Genomic DNA, 24,133 nt, shown 5'->3' with positions numbered 1-24,133 from the left:
GAATTCTGGAATTCACAGAATTGGAATTTTGGGGATGATGGAATTCTGGAATGGTGGAATTTCTGAGATCACGGAAATATTTAAAGCTGGAATGATGGAATTCCAGATTCATGGAATTCTGGGATCACAGAATTGTGGGATTGTGAAGTTATGGGATCATGGAATTAATGGGATTGATGGAATCATGGAATTCCAGATTCAGGGAATTTTTCTGGGATTATGGAATTCTTTAATGACGAGATCATGGAATTACTGAATTTTGGGATCCTGGAATTTATGGGATTTATGGAATTCTGGGATCATGGAATTCTAGGCTCTCCACTTGGGGCATTCCAGGAATTTTCCCAGGAATTTCAGCAATTCCAGCCAGGAGCAAGACGAAAAAGGTGGAAAAAGAGGGAAAATCCCAAAGCCAATCCCACAAATCCCTACCTTGGTCTCTACTTTTATTCCCAGAACCTGAACAAGTGGGAAGAAAAAACATAAAAAATCCCATCAGGGAAAAACTCAAATCCCCCAAAAACATTCCGTTGGGAAAAAAAGAAAATTCCAACCGGGAAAAGAAAACAACCCCAAATTCCACTGAGAAAAGCCAAAAAAAAAAAAAAAAAAAAAAAAAAGAAATTCCATTAGAAGAAAATCAATTTTCCCAATGGAAATTTTTTTTTTGGGGAAAAGCCCCAAATTCCGTAAGGAAAGAAGAAAATTCCATTAGGGAAACCAAAATTCTCATGGGAAAATAAAATTCCAGTAAAAAAACCACCAAAATCCCAATGGGAAGAACAAAATTTCATTTAGAACAAAATTTCATTTAGAATAAAATAAAATCCCATTAGAAGAAAAGCCAAATTCCAGCGGGAAAAATCCCAAATTCCATTGGAAAAAGGCAAAATCCCAACAGAAAACCCCAAATTCCAATCGGAAAACCAGAATTCCACTGGAAAAAAACAAGAAATTCCATTGGAAAATCCTGAATCCCATCAGAGGAAAAAAAATGGAATTTCAGTGGGAAAAAATCCCCCAAAATTTCTGAAAAATTAAAAAAAAAAAAAATCCCAGAAAAATCCTGAAAATTTCCTAGAAAATAATAAAAAAAAAAATATTTCCCGGAAGATTTCCAGAAAAATTCCCAAAAATTTTCCAGAATATTTGTGAATAAGATCCCCTAAAATGAAAAAAAAAAATCCTGAAAATTCAAAATAAATAAATAATAATAAAAAATTCCTGAAAATTCCCAAAGAATCCCTGAAAAATTCTTTGAAAAATCCCAGAAAAATCCCCTGAAAAATCCCCTGAAAAGTCAAAGAAAATTTCCAGAAAAATCCCAGGAAATTTCCAGAAAATTCCAAAAAAACTCCTGAAAAATTCCCTCCCTCCAGCAACAACAAAAATTCCCAAAAAATAATTTTAAAAAATCTCAAAAATTTTCCAAAAACAACCCAAACCAAATCCTAAAAATTATAAAAAAATCCAAGAAAAAAACCCCACTCCCAAAAATTTCCTAAAAAGTCCCCGAAAATTCCCAAAAAGTCCCTAAAAATTCCCCAAGTCTCAGAAAATTTCCAAAAAATTCCAAAAAAATCCAAAAAAATTCCTGAAAAATTAAAAAAAAACCCCACCAAAATCATTCCCAGAAAATTCCTAAAAAATCATCCCAAAAATCCCCTAAAAACTGCCTGAACATTTCCCAAAAATTAAAAAAAAATCCCAAATGTTTTCCAAAAAAAAAAAAACCGAAAAATTCTGGGGTGGGCGGAAAAAATATCAAAAACGAAGAAGAAAAAAAAAAAAATTTAAAAAAATCAAATCCCAAAAAAAATATCCTAAAAAAATCCCAAAAATATCCTAAAAAATCCAAAAAAAATTCCCAAAAATATCCTAAAAAAATCCCAAAAAATTCCCAAAAATATCCTAAAAAAATCCAAAAAAATTCCCAAAAAATATCCTAAAAAATCCCAAAAAATTCCCAAAAATATCCTAAAAAAATCCCAAAAAATTCCCAAAAATATCCTAAAAAATCCCCAAAAATTCCCAATAAATATCCTAAAAAATCCCAAAAAATTCCCAAAAATATCCTAAAAAATCCCAAAAAATTCCCAATAAATTTCCCAAAAAATTCCCAGATTTTCACCTTGGTGTGGCCGTGCTGCAGGAGGCTTTTCAGAATTTAGGATTCCAGGCGGGATCGCAGCAATTCCCCAAAATTCTCCCAATAGTCTCAGAAAATTTCCAAAAAATTCAAAAAAAAAATCCAAAAAAAATTCCTGAAAAATTAAAAAAAAAAAACCCACCAAAATCATTAAAAAATCGTCCCAAAAATCCCCAAAAATTCCCTAAAAACTCCCTGATTATTTCCCAAAAATTAAAAAAAAATCCCAAAAGTTTTCAAAAAAAACCCCAAAAAATTCCAGTGGAGGGGTGGGGAAAAAAAATCAAAAACGAAAAAAAAAAATATAATTTAAAAAAACCAAATCCCCAAAAAAATTCCCAAAAATATCCTAAAAAATCCCAAAAAATTCCCAAAAATATCCTAAAAAATCCCAAAAAATTCCCAAAAATATCCTAAAAAAATCCAAAAAAATTCCCAAAAATATCCTAAAAAAATCCCAAAAAAATTCCCAAAAATATCCTAAAAAATCCCCAAAAATTCCCAATAAATTTCCCAAAAAATTCCCAATAAATTTCCCAAAAAATTCCCCGATTTTCCCCTTGGTGTGGCCGTGCAGCAGGAGCTGTTTGCAGATTTGGGATTCCAGGCGGGATCGCAGCAATTCCCCAAAATTCTCCCAATAGTCTCAGAAAATTTCCAAAAAATTCAAAAAAAAAATCCAAAAAAAATTCCTGAAAAATTTAAAAAAAAAAACCCACCAAAATCATTAAAAAATCGTCCCAAAAATCCCCAAAAATTCCCTAAAAACTCCCTGATTATTTCCCAAAAATTAAAAAAAAAATCCCAAAAGTTTTCAAAAAAAACCCCAAAAAATTCCAGTGGAGGGGTGGGGAAAAAAAATCAAAAACGAAAAAAAAAAAATAATTTAAAAAAACCAAATCCCCAAAAAAATTCCCCAAAATATCCTAAAAAATCCCAAAAAATTCCCAAAAATATCCTAAAAAATCCAAAAAAATTCCCAAAAATATCCTAAAAAAATCCAAAAAAATTCCCAAAAATATCCTAAAAAAATCCCAAAAATTCCCAAAAATATCCTAAAAAATCCCCAAAAATTCCCAATAAATATCCTAAAAAATCCCCAAAAATTCCCAATAAATTCCCCTAAAAATTCCCAGATTTTCCCCTTGCTGTGCCCGTGCTGCAGGAGCTGTTTGAAGATTTGGGATTCCAGGCGGGATCGCAGCAATTCCCCAAAATTCTCCCAATAGTCTCAGAAAATTTCCAAAAAATTCCAAAATTAAAAAAAAAAAACCACCAAAATCATACCCAGAAAATTCCTAAAAAATCGTCCCAAAAATTCCCTAAAAACTCCCTGAACATTTCCCAAAAAATTAAAAAAAAATCCCAAAAGTTTTCAAAAAAAAAAACCCGAAAAATTCCGGGGGAGGGAAAAAAAATCAAAAACGAAAAAAAAAAAAAAAAAAAAAAATTAAAAAAATCAAATCTCCAAAAATATCCTAAAAAAATCCCAAAAAATTCCCAAAAATATCCTAAAAAATCCCAAAAAATTCCCAAAAATATCCTAAAAAAATCCAAAAAAATTCCCAAAAATATCCTAAAAAAATCCCAAAAAAATTCCCAAAAATATCCTAAAAAATCCCCAAAAATTCCCAATAAATATCCTAAAAAATCCCCAAAAATTCCCAATAAATTCCCCTAAAAATTCCCAGATTTTCCCCTTGGTGTGGCCGTGCTGCAGGAGCTGTTTGAAGATTTGGGATTCCAGGCGGGATCGCAGCAATTCCCCAAAATTCTCCCAATAGTCTCAGAAAATTTCCAAAAAATTCCAAAATTAAAAAAAAAACCACCAAAATCATTCCCAGAAAATTCCTAAAAAATCGTCCCAAAAATTCCCTAAAAACTCCCTGATTATTTCCTAAAAATTAAAAAAAAAAAATCCCAAAAGTTTTCCAAAAAAAAAAACCGAAAAATTCCAGTGGAGGGGTGGGGAGGAAAAATATCAAAAACGAAAAAAAAAAAAAAAATATTAAAAAAACCAAATCCCCAAAAAAATATCCTAAAAAAATCCCAAAAATTCCCAATAAATTTCCCAAAAATCCCCAAAAATTCCCTAAAAACTCCCTGAACATTTCCCAAAAATTTAAAAAAATCCCAAAAGTTTTCCAAAAAAAAAAAAAACCCAAAAAATTCCAGGGGAGGGGGGGAAAAAATATCAAAAACGAAAAAAAAAAAAAAAAAAAAAAAAAATTAAAAAAAACAAATCCCCCAAAAAATATCCTAAAAAAATCCCAAAAATTCCCAAAAATATCCTAAAAAAATCCCAAAAATATCCTAAAAAATCCCAAAAAATTCCCAAAAAATATCCTAAAAAATCCCAAAAAATTCCCAATAAATTTCCCAAAAAATTCCCGGATTTTCACCTTGGTGTGGCCGTGCTGCAGGAGCTGTTTGCAGATTTGGGATTCCAGGCGGGATCGCAGCAGCTCCGGCGGCGCCGCCTCGGCCACGCGGCCGTAGCAGAGCACGAGGCCGCTCCGAACCTTCTCCAGCTCCCCCTCACTCCTTTCCTGCTCCAAAAAAAACATGGAAAAATGTGGAAAAAATGGGATTTAGCAATGTCGGGAATTTCAGGGAAATTAGGGTTTAGGAGCCCTTGGAATTGCAGGATTTGGGGAGGATTTTCTTTGGAATTTGAGAAGGATTTAGTTGGAATTCCAGGAGTTTTAACAGGATTTCCCTGGGATTCCAGGACTCCAGCAGGATTTCTTGGGAATTCAAGAATTTCCTTGGAATTCCAGGATTTGAGGAGGATTTCCTTGGAATTCCAGGAATTTAATAGGATTTCCTTAGAATTCCAGAATTTTAACAGGATTTCCTCGGAATTCCAGGAGAATTCCCATGGGATTCCAGGACTTGAGGACAATTCCCATGGAATTCCAGGATTTGGGGAGGAATTCCAGCCTTTTAGTAGGAATTTCACAGAATTCCAGGATTTCAGCAGGAATTCCTTGGAATTTGAGAAGTCAAACTGCCGCCCTGGCTCCCTCTGGATTCCTTCAAACCCAGTTTTTTTTCCAGGATGAGCCCCAGCCCCACCAGCTGCTCCTCGGAATTCCCCCATTCCCATTTTTCCTATTCCCAAATTCCCAAATTCCCAATCCCACTCCCATTTTTCCATTCCTGATTTCCCACTTTTCCCATTCCCATTCCTTTTTTCCCATTCCTATTTTTCCTAATTTCTCATTCCCATTTCCCTCAATTTCCCATTCCTTTCCCATTTTTCCCATTCCCACTTTTCCCATTCCCATTTCTATTTTCCCCATTATTCCCATTTCCCTCAATTTCCCATTCCATTTTTCCCAATTTCCCACTCCCATTTCTATCTTTCCATTTTTCCCATTGCTCCCATTTTTCCCATTCCCAACCCCATTCCCATTCTTCCCGTTCCCATTTTTCCCAATTTCCCATTCCTATTCTTCCCATTTTCCCCATTCCAAATTTCCCATTTTCCCTATTCTTCCCATTTTTCCCAATTTCCCATTCCCATTTTCCCCATTCCCAATTTCCCACTTCCATTCCCATTTCTATCCTCCCACTTTTCCCATTCCCATTTTCCCCATTTTCCCAATTTCCCATTTTAATTCCCATTTTTCCTATTTTTCCCCATTCCCAGTTTCCCATTTTTCCTATTCTGATTTTCCCATTTCTATTTTCCCCGTTTTCCCCATTCTCAAATTCCCATTCCCAATTTCCCATTTCCAGCTTCTCATTCCCATTTCTATTTTTCCCATTTTTCCCATCCACATTTTTCCCTTTCTTCCCATTTTTCCCATTCCCATTTTCCCCATTCCCAACTGCCCACTCCCATTTCTCTTTTTCCCATTTGTTTCCATTTTCCCCATTCCCATTTTTCCCATTTTTTTCCCATCCCCAAAATTCCCACCTTGAAGATGCTGAACAGTCCCAGGGATTTCTTGAAGATGTCGGATCTTACAAACTCCTCCAACTTTTCCAACGTCTCTTCCAGGTGATTCCGAGCACAGATCCCAAAGCAAGAGGCCAAACCCTGCCAGAATTCCAGGAATAAAATTCCCAAAGTTTTTCCCAGGTTTTATTCCCAGCTGGAATTCCATGATTTTGGGGAAGGAATTCCTGTCTGGATGGAATTCCCAAGGAATTTTTTTTTTGGTTGCTCCATCCTTGGAATTCCAGCCAGAGGCTGGAGGAAAAATAGGAATGTTGGAAAAGTTGGAAAAATTCAATCCCAACCTCAGCTCAAAGGAAGGGAATGAGCAAGAAATGGGAAAACTTCCCAAAATCCCAAAAAAAACCGCTCTGGAATTTTTTGCCCATTTTTTGGGATTCCAGGATTTTAGTAAGGCTCCCGTGGAATTCCGTGGTTTTAGTCAGCGTTTCCACAGAATTCCATGATTTTAGTAGGGATTTCCTTGGAATTCCACAATATTTTTATTTACACAGGATTGCCCAAAATTCCAAAATTTTTAGTAGGGATTTCTTTGGAATTCCATGGTATTTTTACCGGGATTTGCCAGAATTCCGTGATATTTTTACCGGGATTTGCCAGAATTCCAAGATTTTAGCAGAGGCTCCACAAAATTCCACAATTTTAACCCTGACTCCCCTGGAATTCCACGATTTTCTCCCCCAAAATTCCACACTTTTCACCCTCAGGAAAAAAATCTCAATTCCCAAGGATTCCAAACTTTTCCCAGGCTGAAAAATTCCAAAAAAATTCCGAATCCCCTTTGGGGATTTTTTTTTTTTTTTGAGATTTTTTTTGGTGATTTTTTTGGGGGGGATTTCTTTTTTAATTGGATTTTTTGGGGGAATTTTGGGAGGATTTTTTTTTTTTTGGGATTTTTCCACAGATTTTATTTTCCCTCCTCACCTCCCTGTCAGCCTCCTCCTGGTACCGAGCATTTTCCAGGATTTCCTGGAGCTGCTTCCGAACCAATTCCTTACTGGGACACAACCCCAGAGCCGTTCCCAGGGATCTGTAGAGGAAAATCTGGGGGGGGAAAAAAACAAAACAAAACAAAACAAAAAAAGGAAATTACAACAAAAAAAATCTCAGGATGAAGCAGAAAAAAAAAAAAAATTCCCAAATTTTCCCCAATCCTGACCTTTTCCTCCTGGGAGCTGTCGGAGCCGTGGAGTTGCCGGAATATTTCCGATACCAAAGGGCAAATCCAGGATTTTTCCGGGATGGAGGTCAAAGATTCCCGGAGAAACTAGGAGGGGGAAAAAAAAAAATGGGATTGTGGGAATTCCCGGGAATTCCGAGCCAGGAATTCCATTCCAAGGGAAAAGCCTGAGGGGTTTGGAATGCTGGGTTTCCCCATCCCCAATTCCCAGGGAAAGGACCTTTGGAATTCTGGTTTTCTATCCTAAAAATTCCTTTGGAATTCTGGTTTTCCCATTACCAAAAAATCCTTTTGGAATTCTGGTTTCCTGTCCCAAATTCCCATGGAATTCTAATGAACCTTTGGAATTCTGGTTTCCCCATTACCAAAAAATCATTTTGGAATTCTGATTTTCCCACCCCAGATCCTTTCTGGAATTCTGGTTTTCCCATCCCAAATTCCCAGGGGATGCTCAGGATCCTTTGGAATTCTGGTTTTCCCACCCCAGATCCTTTCTGGAATTCTGGTTTTCCCATCCCAAATTCCCAGGGAATGCTCAGGATCCTTTGGAATTCTGGTTTTCCCAGCCCGAATTCCCAAGGAATGGCCTGGCTCCCTTTTCCCTGAGGATCCCGATCCCAAATTTCCCAAAGATCAGGATCATCTCCCTCCCCAGTTCCAGGAGAAAATCTCCCGGGATTTGAGTTTCCTGCCCCTTTTTTCCTAATCCACGAGTCAAAAATCCAGGAAAAAATTCCCGGAATTCCTGGGATTCTCACCTGGAGCAGCTTCTCTTCCCATTCCTCTTGGATCAGGGAATCCTCGGTGTTGTCTGGGAAGGAAAATTTGGGATTTTTATGGGGATTTTATGGGATTTTTTTCAGGTTTTTGTGGGAATTTTTTGTGGGGGTTTATGGGAATTTTTCTGGAATTTGATGGGGGTGTTTTGGGATTTATTGGGGGTGGGGCATAGGGGAATTTTATGGCATTTATTTGTGTTTTTATGGGATTTTTTTTTTAATTTTATGGGAATTTGGGGGGATTTTTGGGGAGGTTTTATGGGAATTTTCTTTTGAATTCTAGGGGGTTTTTATGGGAATTTTTTGGGAATTTGATGGCGAATGTTTTGGGATCTTTTGGGGGAATTTTTTTGAATTTTAGAGGGGAATATCCAGAGGGAAAATGGGGAATTCTAGGGGAGGGTTGATGGGAATTTTTTGGGATATTTTTTTGGGGGGGGGGTGTGTGGTTGCAAGAATTATTTTTTTTTAATTTTATGGGATTTTGGGGGGATTTTTATTGGATTTTTGGTTTTTTTTTAATGGGGGTATTTTGGGATTTTTGTGAAAATTTTCTGGGATTTTGGGGGGAATTTTTTTTGGAATTTCATGGGATTTTTTCGGGGAATTTTTTGGGGGATTTTTTTTTTTTTTTTCCAAACCTTCCAGGTGTTCCAGGAGCAGTGGGATTTCCTTATTCCAGAGGTTTTCCAGCTGGGGGTGGATGGGGAGCACCTGGAGCAGCCTCAGGGCCGCCCCGCCCCGGCCACGATCCAGGAAAGGCTGCGAGGAAACCACCTGGAAAAATGGGAATAAAAATGGGAATAAAAATAGGAAAAATGGGAAAAAATGGGAATAAAAATGGGAATAAAAATGGGGAAAAATGGGAAAAAATGGGAATAAAAATGGGAATAAAAATGGGAATAAAAATGGGAATAAAAATGGGGAAAAAATGGGGAAAATGGGAAAAAATGGGAATAAAAATGGGAATAAAAATGGGAATAAAAATGGGAAAAATGGGAAAAAATGGGAATAAAAATGGGAATAAAAATGGGAATAAAAATGGGGAAAAAAATGGGGAAAAAATGGGAAAAAACGGAGAAAAATAGGAATAAAAATGGGAATAAAAATGGGGAACAATGGGAATAAAAAAATGGGGAAAATGGGGGGAAAAAAGGAGAATTCCAGAGGAAAAAAAAAAGTGGGAATAAAACCAGGGATTTGGGAGGAAAAATGGGAATTTGGGCCAGAATTCCCAAGGAAAAATGGGAATTTGAGATGGAGTTCAAGTGAAAAAAAAGGGAATTTGAGCTGGAATTCAATTTGAAAAAAAGGAAATTGGAGCTGGAATTCTGGATGACAAATGGGAATTTGAGCTGCAATTCCAGAGAAAAAAATGGGACTTTGAGGTGGAATTCTGGATGACAAATGGGAATTTGAGCCAGAATTGCATTTAAAAAAGGAGAATTTCAGGTGGAATCCCAGAGAAAAAATGAGAATAAATCCAGGAATTCTGGCTGGGAGGGGCAGGGGAGGGAATTTGGGAGGAAAAATTGGAATTTGGGCCAGAATTTCTGAGGTGGAATTCTGGAGAAAAAAATTGGGAATGTGAGTTGGAATTATGGAGAAAAAAATGGGAATTTGAGCCGGAATTCCATTTAAAGAAAAGGGATTTTGAGCTGGAATTCCAGGAAAAAAACCCAAAAAAACCAAAAACAAAACAAAACAAAAAAACAACGGAATTTGAGGTGGAATTTTGGAGAAAAAAGTGGGAATGGACTCGGGAATTCTGGCTCAGAAAGGAATTCTGGAGGAAAAATGGGAATTTCGGCCAGAATTCTATTTTAAAAAAGGGAATTTGAGGTGGAATTCCAGAGAAAAAAAACAGGAATTTGAGCTGGAATTCCAGAAAAAAAAAAAGGGAATTTGAGGTGGAATCATGGAGGAAAAGTGGGAATTTGAGCTGGAATTCTGTTTTTAAAAAAGGGAGTTTCAGGTGGAATTCCAGAGAAAAAAGTGGGAATAAAACCAGGAATTCCAGCTGGGAAAGGCACAAAGGGGAATTCCAGAGGAAAAATAGGAATTTGAGGTGGAATTCTGGAGAAAAAAAGAGAATTTGAGATGGGATTCCAATTAAAAAATGGGAATTAGAGCCCAAATAATAAAACCATAGAATGCTGAAATCAGGGAATTCTAAAAACAGGGAATTTGGGAATTCTGGGAATGAGAAAATCAGGAAATTCTGGAATTTTGGGAATGATGAAAGTAGAAGATGATGAAATCAGGGAATTCTGTGCAGGAATTCTGGGATTTTCCCACCTTTGGAACGGCTTTTCCGGAATGATTTAAAGGAAAAATTTCCCACGTTTTCCCCACCCCGTGAGACAAAAATTCCCAGAAAATTCCCCAAAAATCCCCAGAAAATTCCCAAAAGATTCTCTAAAAATGATAATAATAATAAAAAAAAAAAATCCCAGAAAATTTCCCATAATAAAAATACCCCAAAATTAAAAAAAAAAAAAAAAAAAAAATCCTTCCCAAAAAATTCCCCAAAAAATCATTGAAAATTCTCAAAAATTCCCCAAAAAATCATTGAAAATTCCCAAAAATTCCCCCAAATCCTGCGACTCACCAAGAGCCTGGCGGTCAATGCTTGAGGAGACGGAACATTCCCTGAAAAAAAGACACAAAATTGGGGAAAAAAAATCAAATCAAATTAAATTAAATTTTTTTTGGATATTCCTGAGCCTTGATCCCAAATTCCCCAATTGTTTTTTCTGAGATTTACCGAAATCTTGGGAATTTTCCAGCTGCTCTTCCCGGATTTTCCCGGCCAGGAAGGTGAGGCTGCGGCAGAGCGGGGTCAGGGCAGGGCTGAACTGGGCTGGGAGGAGAAATTCCAACAGGAACGGCCACAAAACCTGCGGGAAAAATGGGGAAAATATGGGAATAACTGGGAAAAATGAGAAAAAATGGGAAAAAATGGGAAAAAACAGGGAAAAAATGGGAAAAAACAGGGAAAAAAAGGGGGGGAAAGGGAGAAAAATGGGAAAAAATAAGGAAAAACCAGGGAAAAAAAGGAAAAACAGGGAAAAAAGGGGAAAAAATGGGGAAAATAGGAAAAATGGGAAAAAAGGGGGAAAAGAGAAAAAACGGGAAAAAATAGGGAAAAAGTGGGAAAGAAGGGGAAAAATTAGAGGGAAAATGGAGAAAAAGGGGGAAAAAGGGAAAAATGGAGGGAAAAAAGCAGAAAAATGGAGGGAAAAAAGCAGAAAAATAGGGATGAACAGGGAAAAAGCAGGAAAAAAGGGGGGTAAGGGAAAAAAGGGGAAAAAAAGGGAAAAATGGGAAAAAAATGGAAAAAATGGGAAAAAAAGGGAGAAAAGGTGAGGCTGAGGCAGAGCGGGGTCAGGGCAGGGCTGAACTGGGCTGGGAGGAGAAATTCCAACAGGAACGGCCACAAAACCTGCGGGAAAAATGGGGAAAATATGGGAATAACTGGGAAAAATGAGAAAAACCGGGAAAAAATGGGAAAAAACAGGGAAAAATGGGAAAAAACAGGGGAAAAATGGGAAAAAACAGGGAAAAAAAGGGGGGGAAAAGGGAGAAAAATGGGAAAAAAATAAGGAAAAAACAGGGAAAAAAAGGAAAAACAGGGAAAAAAGGGGAAAAAATGGGGAAAATAGGAAAAATGGGAAAAAGGGGGAAAAGAGAAAAAACGGGAAGAAATAGGGAAAAAGTGGGAAAGAAGGGGAAAAAATAGAGGGAAAATGGAGAAAAAGGGGGAAAAAGGGAAAAAGGGGGAAAAAGGGAAAAATGGAGGGAAAAAAGCAGAAAAATGGAGGGAAAAAAGCGGAAAAATAGGGATGAACAGGGAAAAAGCAGGAAAAAAGGGGGGGTAAGGGAAAAAAGGGGGAAAAAAGGGAAAAAATGGGAAAAAATGGAAAAAATGGGAAAAAACCCAAGGAAAAACCAGGGCTAAACTAGGAAAAAATGAGGAAGAAAGGGGGAAAAAGGGGAAAAAAAGCGGGGAAACAGGGGAAAAATGGGAAGAAATAAGGAAAAACCAGGGAAAAAAGGGAAAAACATGTAAAAAAAAAAAGAGATGGGGGGAAGGAGAAAATGTGGAGAAAATAGGAGAAGTGGGAAAAAGAAGGGGAGAAGAGAAGAAATGGGGGAAAGTGCGGAAAAAAAGAGGGGGAAAAATTGAAAGGGAGAAAAAAGGGGAAAAATGGGAAAAAATGGGAAGAAAATTGGAAAAGTGGGGAGGAAATGGAGAAGAAGGGTGAAAGTGGGGAAAAATGGGGAAAAAAGGGGGGAAATGGGAAAAATGGGAAAAAGGGGAAAAAACTGGGAGGGAAATGGAAAAAAAACCAGGAAAAAATAGGAGGAAAAGGGGGGAAAACGGACAAAAATGGGGGGAAAATGGGAGAAAATAGGAAAAACAGGAAATGGGGGAAAATGGGAAACAAGAAGGAAAAAAGGGAAGAAAAATAGGAAAAAAGGGGGGAAAACAGGAAAATCTGGGGAAAAAATAGGAACAAACCCAGGAAATTTGGGGGAGAAAAGGGAAAAAAGGGGGAAAAATATGAAAAAAATATGAGAATAAGGGAAAATTGAGGAAAATTGGGAGAAAAATGGGAAAAAAGAAGGAAAAAACCAAGAAAAACATGGGGGAAAAAACAGGAAAAAGGGGGGAAATGGGAAAAACGGGGAGGGGAAAACAGGAAAAAGGAAAAAGGGAGGAAAAAGAAGAAAAATGGGGAAAAACAGGAAAAGAAATGGGGAAAGCGGAAAAATGAGGGAAAAACAGGAAAAATGGGAAAAAGGGGGAAAAAAGAGAAGAAAAAAAAAAGGAGGAAAAAAAAAAAGGAGGAAAAAAAAAGGAGGAAAAAAAGGAGAAAAAAAAGGAGAAAAAAAAGGAGAAAAAAAAAAAGGAGGAAAAAAAGGAGAAAAAAAAGGAGAAAAAAAAGGAGAAAAAAAAAGGAGAAAAAAAAGGAGAAAAAAAAAGGAGAAAAAAAGGAGAAAAAAAAGGAAAAAAAAAGGAGAAAAAAAAAAGGAGAAAAAAAAAGGAGAAAAAAAAAGGAGAAAAAAAAGAGGAGAAAAAAAAGGAGAAAAAAAAAGGAGAAAAAAAAGGAGAAAAAAAAAAGGAGGGAAAAAAAGAGAAGAAAAAAAAGGAGGGAAAAAAGAGAAGAAAAAAAAGGAGAAAAAAAAAAAGAAAAAAAAAAGGAGAAAAAAAAGGAGAAAAAAAAAGGAGAAAAAAAAGGAGAAAAAAAAAAAAGGAGAAAAAAAAAGGAGAAAAAACTGGGGAAAACGAGGAGAAAAAAAAGGAAAAAAAGCGGAAAAAAATGAAAAAAAAGGAAAAATGGGAAAAATGGGAAAAAACGGGAATATGGGGAAAAAAGGGGATTGGGAATTTGGGGAACAAAATCTTTGGGGATTGGGAATTTTGGGAATTAAATCCCTCAGGATTGGGAATTTTGGGTTGAAATTCATTTGGGATTCTGAATTTTGGGGACAAAATCTTTGGGGATTGAGAATTTTTGGGTTGAAATCTCTCAAAATTGGGAATTTTTTTTTTTTGGGGGGGGAGAGGGAATTTGCAGATTTTCATTTTTTTGGGGGGATATTTTTGCAGGAAAAACGCACGTGGCTCATCCTGTCCACGGTGGTGCTGAGCAGCAGGAGGGTGCTGACGCTGATGCTCCGCACGTTGTCGCTCGTGGGATCCTCGGGATTTTCATCCGGAATTCTGGGGCGCTGAGAGGAAAAAAAACAAAGAGATGGAAATTCCTGAAAAAAAAACAAACCTGTGGGAAGGAGGGGAAAAGGGGGAAAAAAGGGGGGAAAAGGGGGAAAAAAGGGGGGAAAAAAGGGGAAAAAAGGGGGGAAAAAAGGGGGGAAAAAAGGGGGGAAAAAGGGGGGAAAAAAAGGGGGAAAAAAGGGGGGGAAAAAAGGGGGGAAAAAGGGGGAAAAAAAGGGGGGAAAAGGGGGGAAAAAAGGGGGGAAAAGGGGGGAAAAAAAGGGGGGGAAAAAAGGGGGGGAAAAGGGGGGGAAAAAAGAGGGAAAAAAAGGGGGAAAAAAAGCGGGGAAAAAAGGGGGAAAAAGGGGGAAAAAAAGGGGGGAAAAAAGGGGGGAAAAGGGGGGAAAAAAAGGGGGGGGAAAAAGGGAGGAAAAGGGGGAGGAAAGGGGGGAAAAAAGGGGGAAAGGGGGGGGGAAAAAAGGGGGGAAAAAGGGGGGAAAAGGGGGGGAAAAAGGGGGAAAAAAAGGGGGAAAAAAGGGGGGAAAAAAGGGGGAAAAAAAAGGGGAAAAAGGAGGAAAAAAAGGGGGGAAAAAAGGGGGGAAAAAAGGGGGGAAAAAGGGGGGAAAAAAAGGGGGAAAAGGGGGGAAAAAAGGGGGGGAAAAAAGGGGGGGAAAAAAGGGGGAAAAAAAAGGGGGAAAAGGGGGGAAAAAAGGGGGGGAAAAAAGGGGGGGGAAAAGGGGAGGAAAAAAGGGGGGAAAAAGGGGGGGAAAGAAAGGGGGAAAAAAGGGGGGAAAAAAGGGGGGGGAAGGGGGAAAAAAGGGAAAAAAGGGGGAAAAAAGGGGGAAAAAAGGGGGGAAAAAGGGGGGAAAGAAAGGGGGAAAGAAAGGGGGAAAAAGAAAGAGAGAAAAGGAGGGAAATATGGGAAAAATGTGGGAAAAATCTGGGAGGAGAAGGAGGGAATGGGAGGGGAAAAATGAAAAAATCTGGGAGGAAAGGGGGGAAAAAAGGAGGGAAAAGAGGGAGGAAAAGGAGAGGGAGAAATGGGAGAAATGTAGGAAAATCTGATAAAAGTCTGGGATGAGGAAGGGGGAAAATAAAAAGGGAAATTATGGGAAGAAAAAAGGGATGAAAAGAGGTGGAAAATGGGATAATAGGGAGGGGAAAAGGCAGAGGAAAAGTGGGAGAAAAAATTGGAAAATTGGGGAGAATTGGGAAAAGGAGGGAAAAAAAAGGGGAAATGAGTGGGAAAACGATGGGGAAATTTGGAAAAGGAGCAGGAAAATTGGGAGAAGGAGGAAAAAAATTTGGAAAATGGGGGAAAATTGGGAGAAGGAGGAGGATTAGTGAAAAGATGGGGGAAAATTGGGGAAAAAAAGTTGGGAAAAGGAGGGAGAAATTGGGAAAATTGAGGAAATTTGGGAAAAGGAGGAAGAAAAGTGGGAAATATGGGAAAATCGGAAAAAGGATGAGGAAGTTCAAGAAAATCTGGAAGAGGAAGAGCAAAATTGGGAAAAAGATGGAGAAAACTGGGAAAAATTGGGAAAATTAATGGGAAAAGGAGGGGGAAGATTGGGAATAGGAGGGGGGGAAAACTGGGAAATGGAGAAAAAAATTGGGAAAAGGAGGAAGAAAATGGGAAATGAAGAAAAAAATTGGGAAAAGCAGCACCTCACCTGGACTGCTCCCACCATCCTGCTCAGGCTGTATTCTGACTCTGTCAGTGATCCTTTGTGTTATTGCATTTATTTTATTTTATTTTTACCTTTTTACCTTTTTTTCTTATTAAATTATATCTCTGACTTGGAGACTCTCACTCGTTTTCCTTTCAAACCACGACAGAGAGAAAATTGAGGGAAAACTGGGAAAAGGAGTGGGGAAAAAGATGGGAGAATTTGGGCAAAGGGTGGGAAAACTTTGGGAATTCTCACCGGGTCTGCGGGCAGGGCGCACTGACGGACCAGGAATTCCAGCAGCGCTTCCCCCCCCGGCTGCTCCAGGTAACCGTGGTGAGCCATGGCACTGATCAGCTGCACCAGGGCGCGCTTCACCTGCACAGAAATGGGGCAAAAATGACAATTTGGAGGGAAAAATGGGGGAAAAAATGGTGAGAAATGGTGGAAAAATGGGGGAGAACGGTGGAAAAATGAGGAAAAATAGGGAATAACCGTGGAAAAGCGGTGAAAAATAGTGAAAAAATGGGGGGAAACGGTGGAAAAAATGGGGGGAAATGGTGGAAAATAGGAAAAACGGTGGAAAAATGAAGGAAAACAGTGGCAAAATAGGGAAAATGGTGGAAAATGGGGAAAAGTTGTTGAAAAATAAGGGGGAAATGGAGGGAAAAATAAGGGGAAAATGGAGGGAAAAATAAGGGGAAAAATGGAGGGAAAAATGGAGGGAAAAATGGAGGGAAAAATAAGGGGAAATGGAGGGAAATGAGGGAGAAAGTGAGAAAAAAAGATTTAAAATGGGAATTTGGGCCAAAAAAAAAAAAAAAAAAGAATTGTGGGCAAAAATGGGAATTCTGGGGGGGTGAAAACATGGAGGAAAACGGTGGAAAAATGAGGAAAAACAGTGGGAAAATGGGGAACAACTGTGGAAAAACAGGGAAAAATAGTGAAAAAACGGGGGAAAATGGTGGAAAAAATGGGGGAAATGGTGGAAAATACGGAAAACGGTGGGAAAATGGGGGGAAATGGTGGAAAAACGAAGGAAAACAGTGGCAAAATAGGGAAAAATGGTGGAAAATGGGGAAAAGTTGTTGAAAAATAAGGGGAAAATGGAGGGAAAAATAAGGGGGAAATGGAGGGAAAAATAAGGGGAAAATGGAGGGAAAAATGGTGGAAAATGGGGAAAAATTGTGGAAAAATAAGGGCAAAATGGAGGGAAAATGGTGGAAAAACGAAGGAAAACAGTGGGAAAATAGGGAAAAATGGGGGAAAATTGTGGAAAAATAAGGGGAAAATGGAGGGAAAAATAAGGGGAAAATGGAGGGAAAAATGGAGGGAAAAATAAGGGGAAAATGGAGGGGAAATAGTGGAAAAATAAGGGGAAAAATAAGGGGAAAAAGGAGGAAAAAATAGGGGGAAAAATTGGGGAAAAATAAGGGGGAAAATGGAGGGAAAAATAAGGGGAAAATGGAGGGAAAAATAGTGGAAAAATAAGGGAAAAATGGAGGGAAAAATAAGGGGAAAATGGAGGGAAATGAAGGGAGAAAGTGAGAAAAAAAGATTTAAAATGGGAATTCTGGTGGAAAATAGGGAAAACGGTGGAGAAACGGGGGGAAATGGTGGAAAAACGAAGGAAAACAGTGGCAAAATAGGGAAAAATGGTGGAAAATGGGGAAAATCGTGGAAAAATAAAGGGAAAATGGAGGGAAAAATAAGGGGAAAATGGAGGGAAAAATGGAGGGAAATGAGGGAGAAAGTGAGAAAAAAAGATTTAAAATGGGAATTCTGGAAAAAAAAAAAAAAAAAAGAATTGTGGGCAAAAATGGGAATTCTGGGGGGGGGAAAACATGGAGGAAAACGGTGGAAAAATGAGAAAAACAGTGGGAAAATGGGGAACAACCGTGGAAAAGCAGTGAAAAATAGTGAAAAAATGGGGGAAAATAGTGGAAAAAATGGGGGGAAATGGTGGAGAATACGGAAAACGGTGGAAAAACGGGGGGAAATGGTGGAAAAATGAAGGAAAACAGTGGCAAAATAGGGAAAAATGGTGGAAAATGGGGAAAAGTTGTTGAAAAATAAGGGGGAAATGGAGGGAAAAATAAGGGGGAAATGGAGGGAAAAATAAGGGGAAAATGGAGGGAAAAATAAGGGGGAAATGGAGGGGAAAATAGGGGGGAAATGGAGGGAAAAATAAGGGGAAAAAGGAGGAAAAAATAGGGGGAAAAACTGGGGAAAAATAAGGGGAAAAATTGGGGAAAAATAAGGGGAAAATGGAGGAAAAATTAAGGGGAAAATGGAGGGAAAAATAAGGGGAAAATGGAGAGAAAAATAAGGGGAAAATGGAGAGAAAAATAAGGGGAAAATGGAGGGGAAAATAAGGGGAAAATGGAGGGAAAAATAAAGGGAAAATGGAGAGAAAAATAAGGGGAAAATGGAGAGAAAAATAAGGGGAAAATGGAGGAAAAAATGGAGGGAAAATGGAGGGGAAAATAAGGGGAAAATGGAGGGAAAAATAAGGGGAAAATGGAGGGAAATGAAGGACAAAGTGAGAAAAAAAGATTTAAAATGGGAATTCTGGCAAAAAAAAAATTGTGGGCAAAAATGGGAATTCTGGGGGGGAAAAAAGGGGAGAAAATGGGGAAAAATGAGGGAAAATGGGAAAAATGGGACTCAGCTGCATCGAGGCACGTTTTACATGGGGAAAAATGGGAATTTTGGGTGGAAAAATGGGAATTTTGGGGAAAAAATGGAGTAAAAATGAGAAAAAGCAGCAAAAAAAGGGGTAAAACAAGGGAAAAGTGGGGAAAAATGATGAAAAATGGGAATTCTGGGGGAAAAAATGGTGGAAAAATGGTGGAAAAGACGGGGGAAAATGAGGGAAAATGGGACTAAGGAACGAAGATCAGAAAACAGGGAAAAATGGGAATTTTGGGAGGGAAATTGGGGAAAAATGGGAGAAAACAGTGAAAAAAATGAGAAAAAACAGTGAAAAATGGGGGAAAATGAGAAAATATCAGGGAGAAAATGGGGAAAATCAGTGAATAAATGAGAAAAAACAGGAAAATGGGGGAAATCAGGGAAAAACAGGGGAAAATGGGGAAAGAAGCAGGAAAAATGATGAAAAATGGGAATTTTTTTTGGAAAATGGGGAATTAAACAGGAATAAAATGGGGGAAAATGGGAATTTGGAGAAAAAAATGGGAATTTTGAAGAAAAAATAATGGAAAAATGGGAGGGGGGGGAAATGAGGGGAAAAAAAGGGAATTTTGAGGAAAGAAAAGTAGAAAAATTGGGGGGAAAACAATGGTGAAAAATAGTGAAAAATGAGAATTCCGGGAAAAAAGAGAATTCTGGGGAAAAAACGGTGGGAAAATGGAGGAAATGGTGGAAAAAAAACCAGAAAAAATGGTGCCAAGCAGGAATTCCAGGAAGAAAACGGGAATTCTTGGCACAGAAATTGGGAATTCCAGGAAAAAATGGCAAAAAAAAAGGAAAAATGGTGAAAAAATGGGGGGAAAGCGTGAAAAAATGGGGCAAAATGGGAAAAAAGGTGAAAAAATGGGAATTCCAGGGGAAAAAAAAAAAGTGAAAAAATGGGAGGAAACTCCTAAAAATCTCCTTAAGAATTCCCAAAAAAATCCCCCAATAAATCCTATAAAGTTCCCATAAAAATCTCCTAAAATTCCTATAAAACCCCCCAATAAGTCTCATAAAATCCCCATAAATTCCCATTAAAATTGCCATTAAAACCTCATTAAAATTCCCATTAAATCCCCATTAAAACCCCAAATAATTCCCATAAAATCCCCATTAAAACCCCAAATAATTCCCATAAAATCCCCATTAAAACCCCAAATAATTCCCATAAAATCCCCATTTAAACCCCAAATAACTCCCATAAAATCCCCATTAAAACCCCAAATAACTCCCATAAAATCCCCATTAAAACCCCAAATAATTCCCATAAAATCCCCATTAAAACCCCAAATAATTCCCATAAAATCCCCATTAAAACCCCAAATAATTCCCATAAAATCCCCATTTAAACCCCAAATAACTCCCATAAAATCCCCATTAAAACCCCAAATAATTCCCATAAAATCCCCATTAAAACCCCAAATAATTCCCATAAAATCCCCATTAAAACCCCAAAGAAGTCCCATAAAATCCCCATCAAACCCCCAATAAATCCTATTAAAATCCCTAATAAATCCCATAAAACTCCCATAAAATCCCCATAAAGGCGCCACTAAATTCCATAAAACTCCCAATAAATCCCATAAAATTCCCATAAAAACCCTATAAAAATTCTCACAAAAAAAAAAAAAAAAAAAAGATAATAAAATGAACAAAAATGGGACTAAAATAAAATACCCCCCTAGAGATTTGGGATGGCAGCTGGAATTGGGATTTTTTGGGAATTGCCCAGATTTTTGGGAATTTTTCCGTTCCAGAATTGTGAGAAATCTGGGAATACCTTGTTGCTGCTGTCCTGCAATGGGAGTTTCATGGAAGAGACAATGGAGAGTTTCTTGACATCCATCTGGGAAGCTGAAAAAAAAAAAAAAAATCAAAATTTGGGATGGAATTCCTGAAAAATCACTTTTTTTCTCCACTGTAATTCCTTAAAATTTTTTTTAAATCCCTTAATATTCAAATAAATTCCCCCCAAAAAATCCCTTAAAATTCAAATGAATTAAAAAAAAATTAATTAAATTTCCTCAAATGTCTGTTGTTTTTTTTTTTTTTTTCAGGGAAATTTCCTAAAAAAATCCCACCTGGAAATTCCCTAAAAATCCTCCCCAGGAAATTTCCCTTAAATATTTCCCCATGAAATCTCCTCTGAAAATTAAAAAAAAAAATCCCCCAAAAATCCCCCAAAAATCCACAAAAAATCTCTCAAAAATTCCCAAAAAATTAAAAAAATATCCCAAATAAATCCCAGAAAATCCCCATAAAAACCCCCATAAAATTCCCATAAAACCGGCAATAAATACCATAAAATTCCTGTAAAAATAAAAAAATCCCATAAAATCCTCTTAAAAAATACAAAAAAAAAAATCTCCCCAAAATCCTATAAAGTTCTCAAATAAATCCCAAAAATATCCCACAGAATTCTCATAAAATTCCCAAATAAATCCCAAAAAAAAGACCCTAATAAATGCCATAAAATTCTCCTACGATCCGCAATACATAAAAAAATAAAAACATAAAAATAAAAAAAAAAAACCTCCAAAAATTCCAAATAAATACCAAGAAATTCCCATAAAAGCCTAAAATAAATCCCCAATAAATCCCATAAAAAAACCCAACTCCTCTAAGAATCCCCACCAAATTCCAAAAAATTCTCATCAAATTCAGATAAAAATGCATAATAAATCCCATAAAATCCCTAAGAAAGCCCACAAAATCCACTAAAAATTGAAAAAAAAATCTCAAAAAAAATCTCAAAAAAATCTCAAAAAAAATCTCAAAAAAATCTCAAAAAAATCTCAAATAAATCCCAAAAAAATCTCAAATAAATCTCAAAAAAATCTGATAGAATTCCCATAAAATGCCCAATAATCCCTATAAATATCCCCCTAAAAATCCCCAATAAATCCCATAAAAAAACCCAACTCCCCTAAGAATCCCCACCAAATTCCAAAAAATTCTCATCAAATTCAGATAAAAATGCATAATAAAAAAATCCTATAAAATCCCTAAGAAATCCCACAAAATCCCCTAAAAATTAGATAAAAATCTCAAAAAAAATCTCAAAAAAAATCTCAAAAAAATTCTCAAAAAAAATCTCAAAAAAAATCCCAAATAAATCCCAAAAAAATCTGATAGAATTCCCATAAAATCCCCCCAAAACCCCCAATAATCCCTATAAATATCCCCCCAAAAATCCCCAATAAATCCCATAAAAAAAACCCCCAACTCCCCTAAGAATCCCCACCAAATTCCAAAAAATTCTCATCAAATTCAGATAAAAATGCATAATAAATCCCATAAAATCCCTAAGAAATCCCACAAAATCCACTAAAAATTAAAAAAAAATCTCAAAAAAAATCTCAAAAAAAATCTCAAAAAATCTCAAAAAAAAATCTCAAAAAAAATCTCAAAAAAAAATCTCAAAAAAATCTCAAATAAATCCCAAAAAAATCTGATAGCATTCCCATAAAATCCCCAATAATCCCTATAAAAATCTCCCTAAAAATCCCCAATAAATCCCATGAAAATTCCATAAAAATTAAAATAAAATTCCCCCCCCAAATACCAAATATATCCTACAAAATCCCCCTAAAAACTCCCAATAAATCCCATAAAATTCCATAAAAATTAAAATAAAATAGTGAATACTCACGGGCGCTGTTGATGATGTGCCTGAGCACCAGCAGCGCCCCCACGCGGGTGCGTTCGGAACTGCTCTCGAATTTTGGGAGCAGGAAAATCAGGACTCGGTCAGGGAAGGAACAGGCTGGAAATTTGGGAATGTCGGAGAAAAAAAAAATAAAAAATAATTAAAAAAAAATAAACGTGGAATGTTAAGTATTGGAAAAAAAACCCCGAGGATTGGAATTACCAAAATTCCGTGTAAATGTAAATTCTGTGCGGGGAAAATACGGGAGGAAAATTGGGGAAATTTGGGGAGAAAAGTGGGGATTAAAAGGGGGAGAAATTGGGGAAAATGGGGGGGAAAATGGGGGGGAAAATGGGGGGGGAAAATGGGGGGGGAAAATGGGGGGGGAAAATGGGGGGGGAAAATGGGGAAAAATGGGGGGAAAAATGGGGGGGAAAATGGGGGGGAAAAATGGGGGAGAAAAATGGGGGGGAAAATGGGGGGAAAAAATGGGGGGGAAAAAATGGGGGGGAAAAATGGGGGGGAAAATGGGGGGGGAAAAATGGGGGGAAAAATGGGGGGGAAAAATGGGGGGGAAAAATGGGGGGGGAAAAATGGGGGGAAAATGGGGGGGGAAAAATGGGGGGGGAAAATGGGGGGGGAAAAATGGGGGGGAAAATGGGGGGGAAAAATGGGGGGAAAATGGGGGGGAAAATGGGGGGGAAAATGGGGGGGAAAAATGGGGGGGGAAAATGGGGGGGGAAAAATGGGGGGGAAAATGGGGGGGAAAAATGGGGGGAAAATGGGGGGGAAAATGGGGGGGGAAAAATGGGGGGAAAATGGGGGGGAAAAATGGGGGGGAAATGGGGGGGAAAAATGGGGGGGAAAAATGGGGGGGAAAAATGGGGGGGAAAAATGGGGGGGGAAAAATGGGGGGAAAATGGGGGGGAAAATGGGGGGGGAAAAATGGGGGGGAAAAATGGGGGGGAAAAATGGGGGGGGAAAAATGGGGGGAAAATGGGGGGGAAAATGGGGGGGGAAAAATGGGGGGGAAAAATGGGGGGGAAAAATGGGGGGGAAAAATGGGGGGGGAAAAATGGGGGGAAAATGGGGGGGGAAAAATGGGGGGAAAATGGGGGGGAAAAATGGGGGAAAAATGGGGGGGGAAAAATGGGGGGGAAAAATGGGGGGAAAATGGGGGGGAAAATGGGGGGAAAAAATGGGGGGAAAAATGGGGGGGAAAAATGGGGGGAAAATGGGGGGGGAAAAATGGGGGGGGAAAAATGGGGGGAAAATGGGGGGGGAAAAATGGGGGGAAAATGGGGGGGAAATGGGGGGGAAAATGGGGGGAAAAATGGGGGAAATGTGAGAAAAATTGGGAGGAAAAAGGGGAAAAATTGGGAGGAAAAAGGGGAAAATATTGAGGGGAAAAGTGGGGAAATTTTTGAAGGAAAAGTTGGGGAAGAAGAGGGGAAAAATAGGGAAAAAAGGGGGAAATTTTGGGGAGAAATAAGGGAAATGTGGAAAAATATGGAAAAAATAAGGAGGAAAATATTGGGGATTAAAAGGTGAGGAATTAAGGGAAAAATGGGGGAAAAGTGAGGGAAAAATTGCAGGAAAAATTGGAGAAGAACTGGGGAAAAAATGGGGATAAAGTATGGAAATGGGGAGAAATATGGAAAAATATGGGGGGAAATGGGAAAAAGGGGGAAAAAATGGAAAAAAATGGGGGGAAAAGGGAGAAAATTGGGGAAAAAAGGGAGAAAATTGGGGAAAAAAGGGAGAAAATTGGGGAAATTGGGATTCTTGGGGGTTTCCCAGCTCCATAGGGTGAGGAAAATCCTGGGGAATTTTGGGAATTCTGGAGATTTTTCTCACCCAGGACGGAGAAGCAGCGCAGCAGCTCCGTGTGGTTCTTGGCGCTCGTGGGGACATTGGCATCAGCAGGAACACAAATCTGGGGGGAAAATGGGAAAAATATCATGGAAAAATATGGGAAAAATATTGGAGAAAATCCTGGAAAAATCCAGGAAAAATTAGTGAAAAATCCGAGAAAAAAATCCAGGATTAATGAAGGATAAATCAAAAAAATGCTGGAAATAATAATGAAAAATTTGGGAAAAACCTGTGAAAAGAACAAGAAAAATTCCAGGAAAAATCATGGGGAAAAAAAAAGGGAAAAGTTGGGGAAAAATATGGAAAAAATCCTATAAAAATGAGGGGAAAATGCAGAAAAAAATCCAAGAAAAATCTGGAAATAATCCTGAAAAATCTGGGAAAAATCCAGGAAAAAACTCAAAATAAATCTAAGAAAAATCCTGGAATAATCCTGGAAAAAAGACAA

The 24,133-nt window shown here is 37.8% G+C and overlaps 1 protein-coding gene across 1 annotated transcript in view; it reads right to left on the bottom strand.

Annotated features, from left to right (window-relative positions):
* The window catches only part of MROH1 (maestro heat like repeat family member 1), an 87,245-nt gene that overhangs the window by 35,892 nt on the left and 27,220 nt on the right, over positions 1-24,133 (bottom strand). Inside the window, exons 10-24 of the mRNA XM_083861517.1 lie at positions 23,668-23,941; positions 21,814-21,927; positions 19,942-20,015; positions 15,598-15,845; positions 15,299-15,323; positions 13,704-13,814; positions 10,843-10,975; positions 10,683-10,727; positions 8,568-9,847; positions 8,055-8,111; positions 7,276-7,383; positions 7,041-7,160; positions 6,075-6,197; positions 4,552-4,698; positions 433-459 (exon numbers count right to left, since the gene is read on the bottom strand). Coding sequence (XP_083717643.1) covers positions 433-459; positions 4,552-4,698; positions 6,075-6,197; positions 7,041-7,160; positions 7,276-7,383; positions 8,055-8,111; positions 8,568-9,847; positions 10,683-10,727; positions 10,843-10,975; positions 13,704-13,814; positions 15,299-15,323; positions 15,598-15,845; positions 19,942-20,015; positions 21,814-21,927; positions 23,668-23,941 — 2,886 coding nt within the window. The remainder of the gene's footprint in view (positions 1-432; positions 460-4,551; positions 4,699-6,074; positions 6,198-7,040; positions 7,161-7,275; positions 7,384-8,054; positions 8,112-8,567; positions 9,848-10,682; positions 10,728-10,842; positions 10,976-13,703; positions 13,815-15,298; positions 15,324-15,597; positions 15,846-19,941; positions 20,016-21,813; positions 21,928-23,667; positions 23,942-24,133) is intronic.

The sequence above is a fragment of the Zosterops lateralis genome (assembly GCF_965231275.1).
Source record: "Zosterops lateralis genome assembly, chromosome: 1".
Lineage (NCBI taxonomy): Eukaryota > Metazoa > Chordata > Aves > Passeriformes > Zosteropidae > Zosterops > Zosterops lateralis.
This window is presented reverse-complemented; position numbering and strand designations above follow the sequence as displayed.